Genomic DNA, 24746 nt, shown 5'->3' with positions numbered 1-24746 from the left:
AGTCAGTGGCCCTGACACCATTTATTAAGCAATAAATGGCTAGAGATACAGATAGAGATATGGCTGTTTTTCTATTTTTAACAATCAATGTTTCTTGAAGTGATGCTGCTAGATCTCTAAGGGGACCTTGTGATCTTTACAGGAAGCTTATGAAGAAAATGTTATTTTTTTCACTGTTGCATTGGCAGTGATGGTGCAAAGCAATGTTGGATAAAGCAGGCCGCACCTTCGCACAAAACAAAGCTACAGCCTGGAATTGTACTTGCAGTCTGTATCCTTCCCTACTTTTTTCACTAACATGCCCTCACAGTGAAAAAACAGACAAAAGCAGTATCACTCAGAATATCTTCAATGAATCAGTAAAAATGATCACATTTTAACAGCTTCAAACTTAAGTGCTGTGTTTTTAATATTTTGTATGACAAGATGAAGAAGTCCTGTAAAGCATTTCTGCTACTTCCCGAAGTGCAGAGTCTGTCTCAAGGTAAAGGACTTGTATAATTGAGTTTTGTACTGAACTTGCCACTCTTTTTCGTAGAACATAAAAGGATGACTGTTATGCAAACTATGGTTATTCAGACTTAGGTATTTAAAAAATATTTTCTTAAAAATCAGTGAAGTGAACCTGTTGTTTCAAAGAAAACACCTTAACTATATTTCTTACTAAGTATATAATTCAGTTTTAAGAGAAAAATTAGAATTTTGGAAAATCTGCCCATATAAGCATGATGCCTTCCCAACACATAACAACTCTCTCTTCTGAAGCGATTGGCAGTGAAATTCATAAAATACGCTCCTTTTCTGATATTATGTAATGAAATGTGTCAATATTGGGAAGATCTGCATAACTCAGTAAATTCTTATTTTCAAATGACTGATGCATAATGTTACAAAATCATGTATGAGTAAAAGATCCAATCAAAGTGCAAGATAAACCAGTGAATTTTAATGTAACAATACAAAAAGCTCACTGATATAGTTTTAGAATTTACTTCGCAAACAAACATTAAGAAACTACCATTGGGGAGTTTTAGTGTAGTATCAAAGAAGACTATGCACAGTTATGTACTCCTCCCTTTCCAAATATCAGTGTGAGGCCAGATTTTCTTTATATTTGAAACAAAGCAACTTGTTGCAACAGATTGCATGTGGAAGCTGACATGATTATCTAATCTAGTTAGCTCTTTTTCATTAAACTGGATATTAGATTTGCAGAACTATAAAACAATGCCATTCTTTTTACTCAATTATTTTTTTGTTTTGGAAAATAGTTTTCTGACTAAAATTCTCCTTGTCAGATGTCATTAATTTATTAATGTAATTTTAAATGAATTAATAATACATAGTCTAACATTGCCTCAGTTTTAATTTCTGATATAATAATTATGAATGGAAATAATCAGTCTAAATAAAAGTTATTTAGGGTTGCTTATAATTTTTAGGAGTAGAAAGGCATTTTAAGGCCAACAAGGTTAATAACTGCTGGTTTGCATCACATTTTTTCTCTCCCTGTTTTTCTCTCTGCCTTCTCTCTGTCTCTCTGTTTCTGTCACACACACACACACACACACACACACACACACTTGCTTTCTCTATCCATAATTCCTGAATGATTTCTAGTACTGTACTAGTATAACTAAACTTAATCATTGTATCTTAGTAACATTTTTAATATCTAAAAGGACTAGGCCATTTCCAAAATTGTTTTTATTTTGAACTCCTTTTTTATTATCTGATATGTATATTATTTAAAATCAATTTTAGTATTATATTATGGTAGTCAAAGAAAACTTGATATCTTAATACGAATCCTTAATAGGAATTATCTTAATAGGAATCAGTTTTACTGATTTCAGATTATATTCTAGAAATGATTATTGTAGAATTACTATCTGCCTATACAAGAACAAAAAAACCAATGCCCTGTTAAACGTTGCCTGTTTATGAGCATATTAATAACCAGCTTATAAATTGCCTGAAGTCAGGAGTCTTGCCATTTAGTCTTGTGTGTATTCCATGCACATGAAAGACGTTGAATAAATATTTGATATTTATTTTTGTGAATTAGTTCTAAGTAACATTTTCATTTCATTCACAATTAAGGACAGGCATGATTATATTCATACTGATATTTTAATGATTGGAGAACTTTTGAAAGATACTTTTAATGTCATTAGATTATAAATTTTAATTAACATTATAGTATAGATGGCAGCATTATAGGATTTCAGTTTTTAAGAGTCAGCCTTTAGTTCATTTTTCCATGTATCTCTTATATGTTTGACCAAGGATTTCTATTGACCATTTCTCAATCCAAATATAAAAACAAACAAAAATAAACATTCTGTACAGCAGGGACAAGGAGAAAAGTAAAACCAAATCCTTTTTATTTCCTATTTTGTATCATTTTGAGTACCATTATGTGCCTTTTGTTCAGGTTTCATATACTAAGATACACAAAATTGGAGTTGAATGCCAGTCTTTATTGCTAGCCAAAACTAAGTCTATTGTACACAGCTGTGTTTAAGAGAATGTTATTGTTTATAATGAAATGTTTTAGATATTCCAAGTGTTTTGGCAGTTTAATAGAAATGCTCTCTTTGGAAAAGTTTGCACATTTTTGAAAATAATTATTGATATAAAGTGAATTCTAATTATCAAAACAGACAAATCATTTGTGGACTTATTAAAGCAAAGCCATAAAGAAACCCACTTTTAACATCCAAGTATATATAATTACACATAATCTCAATAAGCTGTTATAGGATTATCATTCTTAAATTATCCAAATCAAATAGGAAATTTAAAGTAAAATAACAAAACATATCTGACAAGACATTAGGAGCCTGTCTGCTCTAAATAAATACCTAAGTACCTTAGGAGGGTTTGAAAAATATGAAAGATAGATTTAAATTCTCAACAAAAAGAGAAACTAATCCATATTTTCAACATATTACATATACTTAATTCTAATTCCCTTTATATTTATATTGCCCCCCGTAAAGCTATTCATGAATTCTATGCAATTGAATTAGAGGTACATACACAATACACTAATGACATCACATTCAAATTTTTATAATTCCATCGTGCATATAGATTTAAATTTTTTCCAGTATTTGCCAGGAATGACATATAGCATCTCCAAAAGCGAACTCTCTAAATGAGTAATGCCTATTTGATTTTTCTTTGAGAGAACCAACCTAAAGTAACAATCTTTGTTGATGCTTGCTCAGATCAGGTGGACCAAAACAGCAGGAAGTGCCTCTGACAGATTCCAAGACTCAAGTGTCTTCAATGAGACTTTGAGGATTACAAATATTCAGCGACACCAAGGAGGCCGGTATTACTGTAAAGCAGAGAATGGCTTGGGGTCCCCAGCGATAAAGTCAATCAGAGTGGATGTATACTGTAAGTAACTTTCCCAGAAAACTACAATTAAGTCTTCTATGGCTTTCTGTCCTACAGCTTGAGATCTATTTTTTTGTCTATTGAGAAAAACTATGATATGTTCCAAAACATAGCATTCTGTTTAGTTGAGGATAAAAAGTATATAAGACAACTCTAGCTTATATAGTATATTTACTGAAGAAAGAATCTCTGATAGGAATTTTCATAATTTTTATGAGAAAGTAATACATTTTCATCATAGAACCAGAGTCACAAGAAGACAACAAATATTATTGATAATCCCACCAATGATCATTAGGGTTTGAACATATATACTTTCTTTCTTTATATAGAGGTATATAAGTGCATTTGTATAACTGCATAAAGAAAATATTAGGTTATACATACTGTAACTTGCTCTGTTAACTTTACCCCTATGTGAATTCAGCTGTTCTTGTTTTTGTAAAGGCATAAAATGTAAGAGGTACTATTTGAATTGGCTTGTGAATGACCCAAATCTCGAGGTAGAGTCTGTTTTTGATCTACCTCTGTTGAAAGTAATCAGTACCTTGGGCAATGCTGTGCCACCTAGAAAGTGTTTGTTGATTTATTTTGGTTCTTACTCTCATTTTTCCATTCTTTGCTGTTAGCAAATATACTTAAAATTTTCTTGGTCTCCTTACTTCTTCCACACCAAAACAAATCAAGGGCCTATATTCAATTTGTTCTTTTGCACAGGTTTAATCCATCATCATACTGTCTTTTTATGAGAACTTGCCTTTTTTTTTTTTTTTTTTTTAGTTCTCTACTGTTAGAATAAAAATATTTTTTCTCTCCTCTAAGTAATTCAGACATAAGTAACAAATGAGGAGTTCCTGTTTTTCTACCTATCTTGCATTGGGTCCCTTTCTTTTGTTTTTCAATGTGGGACATATATTGCATGGTTAGGAAGGTGTCTGAAATTATACATGATCTATTGATTGCACCATTTGTTGGATTTCATTTAGTTGTTCAGGTGAATGGGAAGTGGCTGGAAAGTCCGCATTTCTGATTTACCTTGCACTTAAATGCTTGTTCCCTTCCTGGAAAGGATAAGAGAGAAGTCCTGTCCCATTCTATCTAACCTTTTCTAGGGCCTCAGGCATCCCTTGGCATGACTCAGGCACCGTCAGCCTACGTGCTATACTCAGGGCATGCAGGTTGACCTTACCCATGCATCACCTCACTACAGTATAGCCTCTGACCCTTCTTCTGATCAAATATTCCCAGTTATGTATACTTAAAAACAACAGCAACAACAGTATTTTTACTAGTTTTGTTCAGATATATTACTTTAAAGGGGTTTTCTTTATAAGATTTTATTTATTTATTTGTGAGAGAGATAGAGAAAGCACAAACGGGGGGTGGAGGGCAGAGATAGAGGAAGAAGCAGACTCCCCACTGAGCAGGGAGCCCAATACCAGACTCGATCTCAGGACTCTAGGATCATGACCTAAACAGAAGGCAGATATTTAATGGACTGAGCCACCCAAGCACCCCTATTTTAAAGTTTTTATTTAAGTTACAGTTAGTTAACCTAGAGTGTATTATTAGTTTCAAGTATACAATATAGTCATTCAACATTTTCATATATCATTCAGTGCTCATCATAACAAGTACCCTCGTTAAAACCCATCATGTGTTTAATCCTCCACCTTCCTCCTCTCTGATGACCATCAGTTTGTTCTCTATAGTTAAGAATCTGTTTCTTGGTTTGCCCCCCATTTTTCCCTTTGTTCATTTGTTTTGTTTCTTAAATTCACATATGAGTTAAATTATATGGTATTTGCATTTCTCTGACTGATTTTGCCAACATAACACTCTTTAATTCTACCCATATCATTACAAATGGCAAGATTTCATTAAAATTATATGTGAACAGCCACTCTGGAAAACAGTATGGCTGTTCATATATAATTTTTAATTAAACTGAATTTAATTTAAATAAATTACATATTTCCATAATAAAACTTTCTAGAATATGTAACTGCTTTTTTTTTAAGATTTTATTTATTTATTCATGAGAGACACAGAGAGAGAGAAAGGCAGAGACACAGGCAGAGATAGAAGCAGTCTCCCTGCAGGGAGCCCGATGTGGGACTCCATCCTGGGTCTCCAGGATCACACGCTGGGTCTAAGGCAGGCGCTAAACTGCTGAGCCACCCAGGCTGCCCTGTAACTGCTTTTTTGTTATTATAGTTTTGATCATAAAATTTAAAAAACTTATTTATTTGGAGAGAGTGAGCAAGACTGAGTGAGAGAGAGAGCATGAGCACACAGGAGCAAGAGCTGGGGCAAGGGCAGAGAGAGAGGGAGAAGCAGATTCCCCTGCTAAGCAGGAAACCTGACACAGGGCTTGATCCCATGACCCCAGGATCATGACCTGAGCCTAAGGCAGACGCTTAACCAACTGAGCCACTCAGGTGCCCTTTGGTCATGAAGTTTTAAAACACACAACTCCAATACCTTAAACACAATTCTAAAATCTAAAAAGTTCTGAAAATTGAATGAACATATTTGCTACTTGCTTTGTTGGGCTTTATGGATAAATGTTTTCAGCAAAACCTGATGTGAACTAGTTTGGTGGCAACATCTGATTTTAAATTACTCAAATAGAAAAATAGAAAATACTTCATGTTCTTTATTTACCCTACTTTGTATGAATAATCATATGTTTTGCTCAGGAAATAATGTATCTGATTACACCGTATTGCCACAAAGCCTGCTGGGTATATTATGTAATACATGGTATATGTACTGTATTATCTTTTGAAAATCTGAAATATTCTGAAAAACATTTCCCAAAGGTTTTGAACAAAAGATTGCGACTTTCACTGCTGCCACAAGAGGTATGTTAATAATATATATATTATAATTATTATATATAAATATTATATAAATATATATTATATATATAATTAAACTATTATATTGCTGGGTTAAAAATCAAATACAGAGGGGGAAATGACATTTTTAAGGACTTTAAACAATACATTTTTTTCTCCTCCTCTTACTACAGAGTCATTTCTGTACTATTCTGCATTATACTCCTGCATTTCTATCTGTTCATATCTCCTGCTCTCCACCCTCTGTTGTACCCCAATATTTTAGTTTACATTGCACACTTTGGTAGAGATGATAGCACGGCTCCCTCCAGCACTCCGAAGCCTTGTTAATCTTTTAAGACTCGGGTTCTTCTCCAAGCAGCCAGGACTCAAGGCACTAACTTGTTTCCTTCTTCTTTGACTTCCTTGGGATTTTTCCCTTACAACCAGGACTTACAGGGATTTTTCCCTTACAATCAGTCAAAGGGATTTTTCCCTTACAACCAGTCAAGTCCCTTACAACCAGTACTTGACAAACATCTTATTTTATGCTGTTTAAGTGAAATGTCACTGGGATACATGTTATAGTGAAGTACTATTTCCAGTATTTTCTTTGTGCCCAAGATTTATTAGAAAGCTTTCTAAAATTATATTATTTGAGAAAATAACATGTATCAAATTATGGGCCCTATGAATAAATGTGACATTGGTCTAATCTAAATTTTCCATATAACGCCTTGCTTTCAGGAAAGAAAGATTTCTTATTGGGATCTAGACATGTGTTTCAAGTGGTTATGCCTATTACTAAAGGTTTGGAGAAATAAATTCCTCCAGATAGTAAATTGTTAAATGTTTGACTAATAAGAATACTTCATAGTAGAAACAGGTAGTCCTACTTGAGAAATCCATGGTTCCATATATAACTTTTATTGGAGATTACAGTTTTTAGGCTCAAGTATGTGTTCTCTACAGGAATCTTTAGAACTTAAAAACTTGTTCTGTCATTGTCAATAAAAACACAACTAGCATATAAGTGCTGCATTTAAATTTAGCAATTCCATTGTCTAAAATCATTATTGTCTTAAGATTCATCTGTGCTTGGATTTTGATTTGCTGTTGGGCTACTTGATTGAATAGATACTCATTTTTATAAACCATAAACAAGTGAACAACTTTATTTCAGGTACTTTAACTATTTTAGAAAACGCTAACAGCACCAATTTTTCTGTTTGGAGCCATGGTATTTGAATCATCACCTAAACTGTAGATTTCTATTTCTTTTCGTAACTGGTTCCCTGAGTGGAACCTGTTATCAATATCAGTAGAACTTGGAACATAAGATGGGCATAGAATACAAAATACAGAAAAATCAGCAGATGAAGATTATATTTGTAACAAGAAACTGAGGCTGATGATATCTTGAATTTAGCAAAAATCTTAATAAATAATATCGGAATTAAACCTTGAATCCCCTGTAATAGATTGTCTCTAAAATGTGCACCCAAAAGTATTACTTTTAAAGTCACCATTTTTATGGAAGTTTTCATTTCAGTGAAAATGTAGATCTCTCATTATCTAATCATAAATTTCTAGACCTTAGAGCTAAATCCTACCTAAGATAAAATTTAGTGATAGCCCATCATTATTTTCATGAGGAGATTTAGTTTCACAAGAAGCACCTGCCAAAATGATGACTGATATAAATGAGGTGGTTTTTATTAGATATTTTGAAATATTTGTGACACTGTATTAACATTTTGATCAATTTGGGAAGATTTATTAATCTGAATTAGCAATTTTTCCCCAAAAATTTTCTTAAATTTCATGTAGTAGAAAAATTGGACCATATAAGTTTTATAAAGCAACCACAAAATGTAGTTTTATTTATTTTTACTATTTCAATCAAGAATACTGTTTCCACTGTTACTATTTTGAGAAAATATAATGATGTTCCTTAACTTCTGTGACTTATCATTTGTTTTTTTAAGAGTTATAAAAACATTCCAAGGGTTCTAAGGGCTATAATTTCTTAATAGAAGTATATTTTATACCGAGGCAGATTTCATGACCACATAATATTTTACTTTTTTTTCTAAAATCTGACCTATCATTTATACATTATTTCTGATCAAAAGCTAATTGGTTGCAAGTCTTGCTGGGATATGGCTTCTAAGAGTCTAAAAACTAATAGTTGTATGCTTGACAGAAATATGTAGAATTAGTTCCACTTAAGCCACTGCTTTTTTAAAAAATAAATTTATTTTTTATTGGTGTTCAATTTGCCGACATACAGAATAACACCCAGTGCTCATCCCATCAAGTGCCCCCCTCAGTGCCCGTCACCCAGTCACTATGCGTTATTCATGTCTTCTCCCAAATCCCAGGCTAAAACAGGAGTAAATGAATAAAACTACAACAACAAACCCAGGATAGAGACAATGGGAGAGGAGATGAAGGAAAAACAATTTTGAAGTAAGAGAATCAGACCAGGAAATGGCCATTGCTTAGCATACTAAAGAAAGCTTAAAGCCATCAGTTTAAAGAACATTGGCATTCTCATGCTGTGGAATCCTTAAAAAGCTCAGTAATTGGAGACACCACTTAGTTCTGAAGTGAGAATGTATTTAGTGTAAGAATTAACTGAAAGTCTGTGTGAGAAGAGTTACATACCCAGATGTCCTTCCACGTTTTTCACAATTGTGTGCCTTAACCACCTCCTTTTCCCTGCCAGCTTGCCAGTCAATTCCTACAAAAGATTAGATTTTTTTTTTTTAATATGAGATATTGAACTGGAGAGACTTTGAACTAAGAAACCTGGAGTCATCAAAAACAAGAGGCAACATACTAGTTAAATCAAGGTTATTAAGTGAAAGTTTACATAGTCAACATGGTCCCTTCTCCAGTTTATTTCTGGGAATGCCTTCCAGGCATAATATTGGAGAAATCTTGTCTAGGAAAACTGATGAACTCCAGAGGAAAGGCTGTGGATCCTGAGAAATATGGGACTTGATGACAGCAGTCCAGCTAATACACTTAAAATAAAGCCTACAATTATTGATCAACAAAACTACCAGTAGTAAGCTCTTTCATAACTAATTCCTAAACGGGAATATACCATATACCCCAAAATTTGAGACAAGCTTGTAGTAAAAAAAAAATAAAAAGAAATAGGAAGGGGGCACCTGGGTGGCTTGGTGATTGAGCATATGCCTTTGGCTCAGGTCATGATCCAGGGGTCCTGAGATTGAGTCCTGCATTGGACTCCCCACAGGGAGCCTGTTTCTCTCTCTGCCTATGTCTCTGCCTCTCTCTTTGTGTCTCTTATGAATAAATAAATAAAATCTTAAAAAAAGAAATAGGAAAAAAATTCAGAAAACAAGGATAATTCAGGGGGCCAAAATACAAAATGAAACACAATAATTGATTATTTTAATTAGTTCTCTCAGGAAAAAAAAAACATTGCACACATGTGGCAAGAAACAAGGAATTTTCAGAAAACATCAAGGAACTCTTGGAATATTAAAAATGATAACAAAAATCAATAAAAGTTATGAAAGATAACTTTGAAATGAAATCTTAGAGTAAAACAAAATTTAATAATCAAAGAGAACAAGAAAGAGAAGATAAGAAAATGAAAGAATCGGGATCCCTGGGTGGCGCAGCAGTTTGGCGCCTGCCTTTGGCCCGGGGCGCGATCCTGGAGAACCGGGATCGAGTCCCACGTCTGGCTCCCGGTGCATGGAGCCTGCTTCTCCCTCTGCCTGTGTCTCTGCTTCTCTCTCTCTCACTGTGTGCCTATCATAAATAAATAAAATTTAAAAAAAAAATTAAAAAAAAAGAAAATGAAAGAATTAGTCTAGCTGATCTAACATTTGAATAAAAATTCCAAACAGAGAAAATGGAGGTGAAGAAATTATTTTTTTAAAAAATAAGAAAATTTCCCATCATAGTTGAACAGATGTTTTCAAATACTAAGTGTCTAGTACAATGCAATAAACAAGATCCACACCAAAACATCAATATGCAATTCAGAACACTAGGAGGAAAGTTAAGATCTTAAAAGTTTCCAAATAGTTTTTCTTTCCCCAGAATGATCACATGTAATAAATTAGGAATTAATATGGCACAAGTCTTCTCAAAGAAATGAGAAAGCTAATAAGCAACTGAGTAAAAGCTTTTGAAATTTGGAAGAAAAATTATTTCCAACCAAGAATTTTTCACATGGCCAGACATTGTTTTTTTGTTGTTGTTGTTCAAATATCAAAGATCCTTTTTAGGAGAAATTTTTAGACCTTATAAAATTTCCATTTTTTTTTTTTCTGCCTTGTTCCCTTTCTCAGGCCACTGCTTTTATATATGTTGCACCAAAACTAGAAATTATATCAAAAAAGAGGAAGAGATAAAGTATTAATAATAACTTTAAAAAGGAGATTGTGTATAGGAGAATATAGAGGGGGATCCCAGGATGATAAAGAAGCAAGACACCACGATGATAGCTGTGTATTGGGTCTCAAGGACAACCAAGACAGATTGAAGCTGGAAGAGGCTCCATGAAAGATGTTTTCATAACCAGACACAATTGGTGGGTTGCCTGGTTTTAGAGAAGAATTTTATGCTTTTCAGGGAAAGCTTAATAATGGGGTGATGATAGATAAATACACAACTAAGGAAACAAAATACTGGTGTTAATAACAGAAAGCAAAAAGAAAGTTGTGTAAAATGAAATGTAATTGAAATATATTACAAGGTTCAACTGTGAAGAATACTTGCATAGTCATCTATAACAACAGCACTTGACTTAAACAAAAGAATAATATAAGGAAGATGGGAGAAGGTTAGCATAAAGGGGTTAGTATAGTTTGTAAAGGCTTCTCTTGAACAGGAAATAATCAACAAGACAATAGGAAAATGAAAAAAATGCAGTCTATAAATAGTTAAACATTTAGAAATATGAAGGCAAAACTAAGACTGGTTAAGTGATGAATTAGAAAAGCTTGCCTCTGGGTATTAGAAATACTTGGGGTTGTGTTTTTTATAATTATTTGGCTTTATAAATGGTGTGCATGTATAATTTGTTATATTTTTAATTCATAAAATATAGATTTGAAGATTTTGCCTTGGAGGCCCTTGTTATTAAGTCTTTACAAGTCAAAACTGATTTCATTCTAAATTGTATCAGAAGGTTATTATCTTCTAAAACTTAAGATGAGATTTATATTCACACTTTTCTTTAATTCTTCATAAGAATTGATACTCCTTGATTTTTGACACCAAATAGAATTGGCTGAAACGATATCTTAGATAGGCACTAACAAGGGACATTGATGGCACATTCTAACGAATTTTACCCCAGAACTTGATAGGTTAAAACTGGGATTAATCCACTCTACCATTTATTTGCATGTTGTTTAGGATGAAACTTTAACAGTAAGTTTTGACTCTTCATTCAGCAAATATTTAAGTGGCTGTTCAAAATATAATTCATTTAAATTTGTGAGGCTACAAAGAATTATTACATAATTTGTATCTTCGTTGAGTTTAAACTGCTTAAAGAGACAACATGAAATATATAATTCATTTAAATAGAATACAAATGTTAAGCAAGAAGATAAATAACATAAATTATACTACATAACATGGATGATGTGTCATATGGCACAGAAAATGTAGTTCTGGGAGTGAGAGGGTCCTATGGACTCTTAACCATAAAAAGAAGTGGGGTTTACATTGTAGTTTGAAGGATGAGATTTCAGAGAAGATTCGTCATGACATTTCTACATGTCTTTTGGCAGTTTTTGTTCTGAACTCTCTTTTCACAGATGTTTGTGTAGCAAACAGCCTCTGATATTAGAGATGATGTCTGTCTCCAGGGCAGAGGGCAATTTGTTTCCTGACCAGGATAATAAAGGCAATGTCTTCTTCAGGAGCAAAGATTGGGCAAGTTTGCTGGCAGGAACTTTTAAAATTGGAAGTCCTAAGCTCAGTATCCCTTAGCTGTGTCACAAACTGTATATGCAGCATTCATCTGGACTGCCCCAGATCACTCCCCTGGAAATTGAGGGAGAAGAATCTATGAAAACAAGAGGCTCATATATCCATTGGAGACATGAGTCATAAAGCCCTTTGTCTCTGACCCGGATATCTAATGTCTTTGTCGAGCGTCCATGAAACTATGACAGGCTAACACGTTAGCCAGCAAAATTGGGAAAATAACCAAATTCTTTTTTTTTAAGGTTTTATTTATTCATTCATGAGAGACACACACACACACACACAGAGAGAGAGAGAGAGAGAGAGAGAGAGAGGCAGAGACACAGGCAGAGAGAAAAGCAAGCTCCGTGCAGGGAGCCCAATGTGGGACTCGATCCCGGAACTCCAGGATCAAACCCTGGGCTGAAGGCAGGTGCTAAACCACTGAGCCACCCAGGGATCCCAATACCAAATTCTTAGGAGTCTTGACACAGAATTTAAACAAGTAGAGGGGAAGTTCAGAGGTATTCCACAGTGAGTGAGCATTTTGATTAAAGACACAGAAGAGAGATGAAGTGAACTGTATTTTGAGGGGAATACTGACTAAAATGGGGGGATTAGAGGAGGAATGAGGGCCTAATTGAGAGATGGGCTGCCAGATTGTGTTGAAATCTTACTGCCAGTGTTTTTAGGCCAAATGAATGATTCTCTGCCATGTATGCTGAGACCTAAAGAAATTATAATTTTAGAATTTCAGAATTACTGATGAGATTTAGCATTCTCCTAATACCAACACTGCTTCATTTGCCCTCTCTAAAAAGCAATGACCACTCTTAGGAGCTCCATGACCCATTTTTGGAGTAACATAATAATTTATATTTATATAAATATATGTAAGCTATATATTATATATAATATATGTAATAATATGTATATATACACAATTAACATATATACCCAATTTATATATATATATATAAATTATGCTTCTCTAAATTATATAAATTATTTGGTATATATTTATATATGAATTTATATATATATTAATATAAGTATATATATAAAGCAGGCTCATAGAATTTTGAAGTGTTTATACTGAAATATATTTGTTACTTTGAGATTCTTGAGGGCTTTAAAACAATTTTCTGAGAATGTGTTCCCCTAATTCTTTCACTTATTCTTAGCCATGACTATATTGCTCATAGGGTAATAGAGGTCATAAAACTTTAAAGGTTAGGGTTTGATTAAAGATGATTTTTAATTCAAAAAGAAATTAGATTCACAGGCATTAGCTTAATAAGTTTTCATGTGTGCAGACACTGTTCACACATGAGACAAATCTTTTTCAATATCCATTAAACATTTTGTAAGCATTCTTATTCCTGAAACATTTCCCCACTTTAATTTCACTTAGGTAGATTGCTGCATTTCATTACGTTCAGACCAAGCAGTGACTATTTTTTTACCCTTGTCTCTTAGATTTATTTATTACATTTTTATCTGAGAAATTAGTAGGAAATTAGGATGACATGTTACCAATTTATTCCCCAAATACAATTTACCTGTGTTAGAAAGAATTATAAACTACATAGTTAAAAATTGATGATGAATTGTTTCAGTTTATTTTTATTAACCCATCAACATGACTTGTGGATAATATAGTTTAGAAAGAGGTCCTGAATGAAAAATGGTAAATGGTAATTCTGGTACCAAGGCAAGAAAACTAATGCCTTAAATCAATCCCATTGGGATCCCTGAGTGGCTCAGTGATTTAGTGCCTGCCTTCAGTCCAGGGTGTGATCCTGGAGTCCTGGGGTCAAGTCCCACATCAGGCTCCGTGCATGGAGCCTGCTTCTCCCTCTGCCTTTGTCTCTGCCTCTCTCTCTCTCTCTGTGTCTCTCATGAATAAATAAAATCTTTAAAAATCAATCAATCTCATTAAGCATGATTTTCTCACTCACCACCCCTCCTCACAAAACATCATCCTTAGGGTTGGAAGGTCTTAATAGTGTTTGTTGTGGTAACTATAATGCTTATTAAAAACGAGTTACTGTCATGATAATTACCCTATTAATAAATTTCAAGACAGAATTTCACAATATTTTATACACTGCAGGTGAAGAATACTTGCTTATCAGAGTTACTTGCTCATGGAGCACATGACCAATCTCATGTGTTAGAGTTACTAATAGTGTTAGAGTTACTAATAAAAGAATTTAGTAAAAAATATCCTTCATTGAGCATGTAGAAACTCGTCCCAAGGCAAGAACCATGTCAATATCATGCTGAGAAGGCTTGATTTCCTGTAATCTTATGTATGAACAGGCAGATAAAGATACATATTCCTTTAAATCCACCTAATTTCTTCTTCCCAGAAGCATATATATATGCATATATGCACATATCAATTATATGTTTATAATTATGTTTATAATTATAATGTTCATATTATATAATTTGCTTATTATATAATATATAAGTATATGTTTATATATAATTATATGTTTGTATTACATATATATAATTGGTACGTAAATGCCCCAGATCCCTTGCTCCTTGAATAGGAAGACTCAGGCTGTTTCACTGTCCCAGAATTCCTCAGGAAAATTAAATTTTTTATTCTCTGTTATTAGTGAGTTTCATGTACTCTTGTCAAACTTAATGGAACAGATTCTGCAGCATGTCCTTGGGTCTATAGAAGACTTAGTTTTTCTTAGTTCCCCATAAACATTACCTATTTCATACCCAGTCACTGATTCTTGTTCAGAGAATATATTGGAAGAGTTGCTTTTAAATCAGTGTAGTCTTATCTTTATCAAGCTGATAATTATCTATTCACTACTGATGGAACATAGTAGTGATATTCATGGAGGACCTCCTGGAATTCTTCCCTCATTCCATAGGTACACAATCAGAATAGCTCCCAGCAGCTTCTCTCAGTTGCTCCGCACTGTTCCTAACTGCCTTTAGGTTGTTGTGCTTATTTAACCTGATTCTGAAAATCCCAAATGTTCTGTTCGCCTTCTGGATTGGCGGTCCCAGAAGACTATTTCCAATTAGAGTCTGTCAGTTTGTAATGGTAATTGAGAACTCACTATTGCGGAACATTCTGGTAGAAACTATGCTGAGAAATAAAACAAAAATACAAGGCCTTTGCCCTAAAAGAGTTTGTAATTAGTTGGAGATTTTTTAAAACAGACATAAAAACGAACTTAGTTAAGAAATAAACTGGTGAGTAAAATTAGTATGCATATTAAAAATACTAAAAGAAAAGTGATGCTATAACATTAATCAGAAAATACTACTAAATATATTCAAAAACTCAAGAAAACATATCACTGCTATACTAATGAACATTTAATTTCTAGTTTGTTAGTTTTATAAAAACTATCAATTCTCGAATAAACTTATTGTCTGAAAAGTAGCAGTTTCACAAAAGTTCATGACTATTTAGGCAAAAAAAAAATGTGCATCTAAATTCAGTAAAGAATCTCCCTCATACCTAAAAAAATCTCTTATAATTTTTATCTGTCATAGTAAAGTGGTAAATCCATTGATTAAACCAAGTAAAAGGCTCTTAAAGAAACAGACCATTAGGGATCCCTGGGTGGCTCAGCGGCTTAGCGCATGCCTTTGGCCCAGGGCAGGATCCTGGAGACCCGGGATCGAGTCCTGCATTGGGCTCCTGGCATGGAACCTGCTTCTCCCTCTGCCTCTCTCTCTCTCTATGTCCATCATGAATAAATAAATAAAATCTTTAAAAAAAGAAAAAAGAAACAGACCATTGGGCTATGTAAGATTCTTTAGTCAAAGTTTAATGGCAGGCAGATGTTCCTGCTGACTCAGCTAGAGAATTGGAGTTGGCATTCAGTGTTGTGATTTCTAGTCAGTTCCTGAAGTGCCTGAATCCAGTTTTTTCCTTGAGGGCCAAGTCTGCTACTGTCAACTCTGTATTACGTATGTATTTCTTTAAAAAAAAAAAAAAAAGTTAGGGGAACTGATATAATTTATACAAATACAGTGAGTTAATAAAATGATTTATATCTGAAAAATATGTAAGAAGACATTTAATTAAATTTATTTCATATGTTTTTAAATCTAGCGAATTCTGAGTCTGACAGGATAAAGTAAAAGTTTGAATAGTAAATTATTCCTCACATATATTTAGCACTTGAGGCAGTTATATGACTAATACTTCCTCTGAATGTATTCATAATGTATTATACTATCTAATTTAATTTTTTTAAAGAATTTTATTTACTTATTCATGAGAGATACAGAGAGAGAGAGACAGAGGCAGAGGGAGAAGCAGACTCCATGCAGGGAGCCCGATGTTGGACTCAATCCGGAGTCTCTGGGCCCACCCTGGGCTGAAGGTGGCGCTAAACCGCTGAGCCACCAGGACTGCCCTAATTTAAGTTTATAACAGGCCCAAGAAAACCTAGTGAACTTTGCTTCTGCAGTTCTGTCTATACCATGAGTCAGATGAAAAAAACTTGACATATTAATTCTTGACTAGCTTTATAAGGACAGTGTGGAAAGACTCTAAGAGAGTAAAGAAAGCCATTAGATTTGTACAAGATAAGAAGCTCTTCAAAACTAAAATGATTTCTACCTCCAACTTTCAATGAGAGTTTATTTTATTATTTTTTCCACTTGAAAACTGAAGAAAATGGTTCTTGTCAGTCTGGCAGAGGATATTAGAGAAGACATCTGGCCTTGTCCTAGTACTTTATATTTTCAAAATCTTAGCTCAACAGAACAACAGTTTTAATACAAAGAGAAAAATGTAATTAACATTCTTTAGCATCTGAACTGTATTTGTATGACCGAATACCAAATATTGAAGTATCTGAAAAGTAGCGTACTTTCAAGTTCTTGGGTTGAAAGTGAAGTGAAAACATCTAAACTCTGATAGAAAACAGTGCGGTTTTTTGTTGTTTTTGTCTTTATTTATTTATTTATTATTGTTTGTGGCCACTTGAGTCTGTCCTCAGGCTTGGAATATAAAAATCCATGTGTCACGAGATAACTATGACATGCATTGAAGACATCCAGATGGCTGTGAATAAAGTAAATGAAGGGTTTGTTCATTTTCAGACATGTTCAGGTGTCCATCCCTAAGAGTTATATTCAGAATGTGGAGTGAACATGTAAAGTGAGGCTTTTAGAAATCCTTTTTAATTTTCAGAATGAGCTAAATTAGAGAGAGTAACAGATGCCATTTTCTAAGCCCACCTTCCACTATGTTATTCTAGGCCCTGTCACCTCACACCTGGCTCCAGCAAAAAGCCTCCCAGCAGACTTCTCCTACAGTAATAGCACTCTCCTGAAATTTATTCTGCATATCATTGCCAGGTCAATCTCTTAAATTCAGAGCTCATCTCAGTGCTTAGCACTAAAAGTTCCACATTCATGGTGTACTTTTTACTAATTAAAACACAATTTCCTGTGCTTGTTTTTTTTTTTTTCCTATTTTGTTGAAATTTAATCCCTCACCTCAAACCAATGTTTTCCTTGTCCTCCCCTCCCCCTCCCTGCCTTCCTCTTGCCCCTCTCAGCTACTCTAGTTGGCCTGGCCCTCTTCCTGCTGCCTTAAGAGCCTGGTCTTCCTTCCACCTCCACACTGCCCTGTCCTGTCTCCTACCACATCCTCATTTCTGTTGTGTCCAGTTGCCCCAGGTATCCTGCCTCTCCTTCAAGTTTCCTTGCTGATTGCTTGAGCTCTTGCTACATCTCCTCTCCTGGGGATTGTATCTTTTTTTTTTTTTTTTAATTTTATGCCTCAGAAATGTAGTGTGATTGCTTGCCTCTTTATTTTACATGTCTACAATATATTTTGTGAAGCCTTGAGGCCATTTTAAGACTCAGAGCTTTTCAGATTTTAGAAAGTTTATTGTTAACATACAATAGTTTTTGTAACATTACAGTGAGACCTGGGGCACTTCATGATGAAAAATATTAATATTCTGTAGTTCTCTCTATATCCTGAGTCATGTCAATCATGAGATAGAATAAATGAACTTTATAAATATCCTCAAATCATTTGAAGGCAGCGTTTGTCATCAAAAGAGCTCAGGTCATGTTCAGACTTTGCTTTCAAATGGCTTATGGAAACACTTTCCTTATTGAAAGCTTTATATACTTCAGAATCATGTAGAAGAAATTGTAGAATTGTATATAAGGTACTGTACACCTATATTAAAAGTTACTGGGATCCCTGGGTGGCGCAGCGGTTTAGCTCCTGCCTTTGGCCCAGGGCGCAATCCTGGAGACCCGGGATCGAATCCCATGTCAGGCTCCCTGCATGGCGCCTGTTTCTCCCTCTGCCTGTGTCTCTGCCTCTCTCTCTCTCTATCATGAATAAATAAATAAAATCTTAAAAAAAAAAAAGTTACTGTGTATGTTGACAGGTATTACATGATGATTCACACCTCTAAATTTTATTTTTCCAAAGGTCTTGTAGACCCCTGGAAAGCAAGGATCACCTTATGTCATTACTTAATATAGTCCTGTCCAAATGACGAGCTCTGTCACAAACTTAAGGTAGGGTATAAGAAATAGGTGTTTGTAGAGGGATAGATTAATTACTTAAGGGCACCCAAAAATAGAATCAAACTCCTTGATCTTCATTCCTTCAGAATGTATTCATCCTTCCTTACACTTACTGCCTCTCTTTTATGACCTCTGCATTCTTAGAAATACCCTATAAATTTCCTCAAAGCAAAGACTCAGATGAAGAAATGATGGCAGGTGTCCATATTTCTACTGGGAAAAGATAAATGACTCGTGTTCTTAACAGAAAATCACTGAGAGCGCAGAATGCTATAGTTGGAAAACTCTGAGTTAGAATCTTACTACTTCTTTCCTTTTTTTTTTTTTCTCTCTCTGTAAGTATGGAGCAATGTTTTCAATGAGAAGCTGACATCTGGAAAACAATCATTTTAAATAGTGCCCTCTGTGGGAGTGAAATTCTACTTCATATGTTGTTGTAGATATTGAACCATTCAGTATTCATTCAACAAACAATTCTCAAATGACTTACCTGTGGCAGTTTCTGTGTGACTCAGTGTTAAGAACAGTGTTAAAACAAAAGCAACACAGTTCATATCATCAGAGAGAGTGTGATCCAGAGCAGCAGATTTAAGATACTTGCTGTAGTAGCTGAAATGCTGAGCTGAGATTGAGGAATCATGGTTCTATTTCTTCTTATGCTAACCCTGAGACTTGTTAAATTATGACTTCAATAGACAGACAATGTTTCTGGTTCTCAGTTTTTTTTTTCTTTTTTCTTTCTAAATGAATAGATTGAACTAGAGCATCCTTAATTACCATAAAAATTTTTAGATTCTTTGATTCTGAATTTCTTTTTTATTGAAAGGATTATTTAAATTAAACAACAACAACAACAAAAAAAAAACAGCCAGAGTGGAGATTTTGAGTGTGTGCTGGGGCATGGAAAAGAAAAAATAAAATCTCTGATACACAAATATTTACTTTCCTTTTCTAATAAATAGTCTGAAAAATTATATGATCTATCAGTAAACATTTTCTGAAAACCTATTTGACTTGAGGATATTTAAAATACATAAAGCATATTACCTGACCATTAATAAGTTTTGGCCTCTTTTGGAAGTAAAAATAGATGTAAAATCATAAATAAAAACGTGTATTATAGAAGTTCAGGGGAAGAAATAGTCTGTAAAGATTGGCATGATTGGAGGAACAGCTTGAAGCTATAAAGAAAGAGTAGACTCGGGCCAAGGTGAGAGAGGGAGAATATTTTTGAATGGGAGAGTGGGACTGGTTCAGTGTGGGTAGGGAATTTTGTATGAAATTCTTAGGGGAGCATGATTCTAGTTTGTTGGCAGGAGAGACTGATTTTGTTAAGGGTTATAGGGCAAATGTTCTCTGAATATTTAGGCAGTGTCCCAGAATGCCAAGGTAAATAGTTTGTATATCATTGTATGGGCAATGAAGAGTGTGATAGAATTGCTAGGCAAGGATATATATTCACTTTATAGCGTGAAAAAAAAAAAGCTTCTAGAAATGTGAAAAATGAAGAGAGAAAGCATTAAGACAGAAGCTTCCTTTTTTCCCCCTTGTGATGTGGGTCAGTCCTCTTTTAAATAGCTTATTTAAGGGGCACCTGGGTGGCTCAGTCAGTTAATCATCTGTTTTGGGCTCAGATAATGATCCCAGGGTCTTGGGGTTGAGCTCTGTATTGGGCTTCTTGCTCAGCAGGGAGCCTGCTTCTCTTCCCTGTCTGCCTCTCCCCCTTGCTTGTTCTTTCTCCCTCTCCCTCTCTCTGTCAAATAAATAAATCAAATATTTTAAAAAATAAATAAATAGCTTAAGTCTTTATAGTATATTGGTGACATAGTAGGTATTAGAAATGAATCTGCTACCTGTGTGCCCACGGTATCACCATGAAATTGTCTTGGAATCGAATAATGTTGGTAGTAAAGAAACAGAAGTTTTCCTTGATAATGTGTTATTTTTCACGAACTCAGCAAAACACTGTGGACCTGAGTTGCTTGAACTATTGTTAATAAGCTTGTTCTTCAACTTAAAGAACACTACTAAGTGTGGAGAGGGTGTTCCAACTAATAGGGATTAGGAAGAAGAATGAGAGAGTATATTTGAAAGAACACAAATATAGTTGTCAGTGCAGTTTGGAAGAAAATGCAAAACCTACCTAAAATGAAGTAACATTATTATACAGTGTGCCAGTAAGTACGTGAGTAGGTGTGTGAAAAGAGGTAGCCTTGTTTGCTGTTTCTGTTTCATAATTTCCTTTCCTGATGAGTTTGTGTGTTGTTTTATTTGAAGGCCACATAAACACACACTACACATCCTCTGCATAACTTTCTAATGAAGGTCAATTTTAATTAATTGTTGATCTTGAATTTTCTCACTCCTCACTCATGACCATTTAGCTTTGTCTTCTATACACTTTTTCCTTGCAAGGTAAGCATGAAGTGTTGTGCTAAAACAGGAATGAATCACTATAATTGGTAGTTCTGACTAGAATTGATAGGAAAAAGTGAGGTGGAATTGACCACACTCAATATGCACAAAAGTTACTAATTAGTAAGCTTTTCATTAAAGATTGTATAATCCTTTGAAAATGTTCACTATGTATATACTTCTAATTCTTTTTTTTAAATATCCCCATACTTTTCTACATATTATACTGTGCCAACTCTAATCTTTCCTGTTGGCACCTCTCAGGATTCACCCTCTCTGTAACCTTGTTTAAAAGCCTCAAATCTATTTGTCTGTTCCTTTGCAACCACAGTGTGTACTCAGGAAGTGTTGTAGAAACTTCTTTCTCCCAGCTCTAAAGCCACAGTGTGGTTCTTATCTGTGGTTATATATCTAATCTCTTGTGGACACTTAAACAATTACAGATCCTTGGTCCAAGTCCAGGATATCATGCCTGATTCAGAACGAGGCATATGCTTCAACATCATGCCATTTTCATACTCTCTCAAAGTCCAAAGCTCTCCCTCAGGATTTCTGAGAATTGCTTTGGTTTATAAAGCCCTCTGCCTCCTGGGCTTCTCCTCCTTTGTCTCTTTCACCGTGAAATCCTGTTTTGCCTAATTAGGAAGTGTGGTCCCTTGATTTCACACAAAACTCTGCAATCACAAACACTCCAGGAACATAGTAGAGTTTATTGAAACTTGTCCAGATGTGATGTGATGGAGGCTGATTTGTATCCAGCAATACAAATGGGCTGATTTGCATCCAGCAATACAAATGGCCTTACCTGGACGGAGTGGAATTACTGATCTTGGTTTCTTGTGGCTCCTCAGTGCATCCAGATGTCTGTATCTTCCTGGTACCTTCTCTACATCCCTCTCTCCTTTTTCCTTTCTGGAGCAGTACAAGAGTCTCTCTCTCTCATGTGCTGTCAAGTCCTCTGTCATGATAAATAACATTGCCCTCATTTGAAGCCTACTAGGATCTCCCTTTGGCCCTTCTGGTTTCACCTTACCTTAAACACTTACAAATATATTTTTAAAAAGAGTAATCTTCTTGGGCAAATTGTTTTCAGATATTAGATCAATCAAATATCTCTACCTCATTATAGTTACATAGAAGTATCTGGATATAGGTATAAGTATATGTTAAGACTATAAAGGCAAAACTTTAGCTTCAAATCACACATGAAAACTGAGAACTCTTTTCAAGTATTTAACCCTCCAGAACTGGATAGAAAAGATTTCTCTTAACTTTTTTTTAACTTTTTATTTACTTATTTGAGAGAGAGGGAGAGAGAGAGAGAATGAGACACATGGAGGGGCAGAGAGGAACAAGTAGACTCCCTGCTGAATGGGGAACCCAACATAGGGCTCAATTCCAGGACACTGGGATCATGACTTGGGCCGATGTCAGACACTGAACTGATGAGCCACCTAGGTGCCCCTCCTTAACTATTTATTTATTTATTTATTTATTTATTTATTTATTTAATTTTTTAAAATGCATTCATGAGAAACACAGAGAGATCAAAAGAGAAATAGAGGGAGAAGCAGGCTCCCCGCGGGGAGCCCAATGTGGGGCTTGATCTCAGGACCCTGTGGTCACTACCGGAGCCAAGGCAGATGCTCAACCACTGAGCCACCCAGGAGCCCCTCGTTACTTATTATAGTGATTTTGGCACAAGCGTTTGTTCAACCACCATGTATTGGGTATCAATTAGGTGCCACTAATCTGGACATGAGGGTCAATAAGGTGTCATCCTTATGAATACACACAGCCAAGCTACTGGGTTCCAGTCTTGGATCCATAACTTGTCAATTCTATAATTTCTGTAACCAAATGTTCCACAGATTTTTACTCTCTGAACCTCATGCAACTAACTTTGCTCGTTTAAAAAATGGAGATGATAATAATACTGGAATTATACAGTGTGTAAGGATAAAATTAGTTGGAGCAGGTAAAGTTGCTACTGCTTCAATGGCTGACAAAAGTCAAAGTTCTGGAAGGTCATCTCCAGACTGCTACTGACAGGCAGTATGCTAGGGATATGGGACAATATGGAGTAGTTTCAAGAAGGATGGTCATCATTGTCAGTATTGTAAATTTTAGATCGATGGAAGCCTGAAATGAAATGATTTTTAAAAATCAGGAAGTTAGCATACTGCTTCTAAGGGTAGGGAATAAGTGAAATAGAGTCAATGAGTTAATTTAATCACAAGTGTCCATCTCTACCATTACTAGCTTTACGGCCTTGGGAAAATTGCTTAGCTCCTTTCTATTATTTATTTATTTATTTATTTATCTATCTATCTATCTATCTATTCATTTATTTTTGCTTAGCTTATTTATTTATTTATTTATTTATTTATTTTTGCTTAGCTCCTTTCTAAAGGGCTAATGATGATATCTAACAGATATCTAATTTATATAGGTGTTGTCATTATCTAGTGATCATAACTACATTTCCTAACCTTAATCAAGTGTCTGCTATTCACTTGGCAAAGTGTTAAGCCATTGTAAGGATTTTGTTATTTAATTCTTACAACTATAAAGGTTTAGAATGGTGATTGACATATTAAAAACTCAACAAAGGATGTCTAGAAGAAAAATGTGGGAAGGAAAAGAAGAGGCAGTGGATGTATCATTCTGATTTTATTTATGTGTAAGTACAAAAGACTGTATCAGGCATATAAAATTAATTGTATCACTATCAAAGTATCACTACTTAACTAACAATAATAAAATACAACATTTCATAGTACTCTGCATGTACCATACACTATGTCAAGCACTTCATGTGTGTTAAATTCATTAAATGTGCACCTGTTCCATATCACAGATACTGAAACTGAGTACAAAGAAGACAAATGATGCAAGACAGCAGAGGTATTTGATGAGACTGAGATTCTGAGGGAATAAAATCAAAAGCTCAGATAGATAATTTGGGGAAAGACTTTCTGCTTTGTAATAGCCAGGCAAGCAAGAAGGAGATAGGAAAAGATACAGATAAAGTAGCCTCACAGTGGCTGGGAAGCAAAGCAGTGCATATCTGTTGACCATTTCGGTCTACTAAAATATAAGGTCACCTTTGGTGAGAATGTGGGTAGAGGTTGGGTTAGACATATGAAGAAGATTTTGCATATCCGGAACAGATATGAGGATTGGGAAATTTCATTTATTTGGAAAAGAGGCTTGTGAAACAGCACGGAAGGCTCAGTTAGTTTAACCTGCAGATGCACAGTTAATGGGCATAGAATATAGGAAGCCCATGTAGAAAGGAAACATCTGCACATTTACAGTGACAGAGACAGAATGCCTTTGTGGGATTTCACGATCTAGGTAACGATTTGAGAGGGTGGCTGAGCTGGAGTGAAAGTTATCATCCTTTAAGTAATGGGTAATTGGGGAATATCAAGCTAGTGAAGATGGATACAGTATTGATGTGGATATTGAAAGCACTGACTGAGATGGCAGGAATCATGGTGGAAAGTGAGGTTGTAAACTAGGTGCAAAAAAAGTTCCTCAAGAAGT

General features: G+C 34.7%; 1 protein-coding gene across 3 annotated transcripts in view; it reads left to right on the top strand.

Moving 5' to 3' along the window:
- The window catches only part of MDGA2 (MAM domain containing glycosylphosphatidylinositol anchor 2), a 768370-nt gene that overhangs the window by 408337 nt on the left and 335287 nt on the right, over positions 1 to 24746 (top strand). For 2 of the 3 annotated variants that reach the window (XM_026000757.2, XM_072761490.1), the window contains exon 3: positions 3237 to 3411. In XM_026000757.2, coding sequence (XP_025856542.1) covers positions 3237 to 3411 — 175 coding nt within the window. Of the gene's footprint in view, positions 1 to 3236; positions 3412 to 24746 lie in introns of those variants that run through there. The other variant, XM_072761491.1, reaches the window with a different exon arrangement.

The sequence above is a fragment of the Vulpes vulpes genome, chromosome 6 (assembly GCF_048418805.1).
Source record: "Vulpes vulpes isolate BD-2025 chromosome 6, VulVul3, whole genome shotgun sequence".
Classification (NCBI taxonomy): Eukaryota; Metazoa; Chordata; class Mammalia; order Carnivora; family Canidae; genus Vulpes; species Vulpes vulpes.
This window is presented reverse-complemented; position numbering and strand designations above follow the sequence as displayed.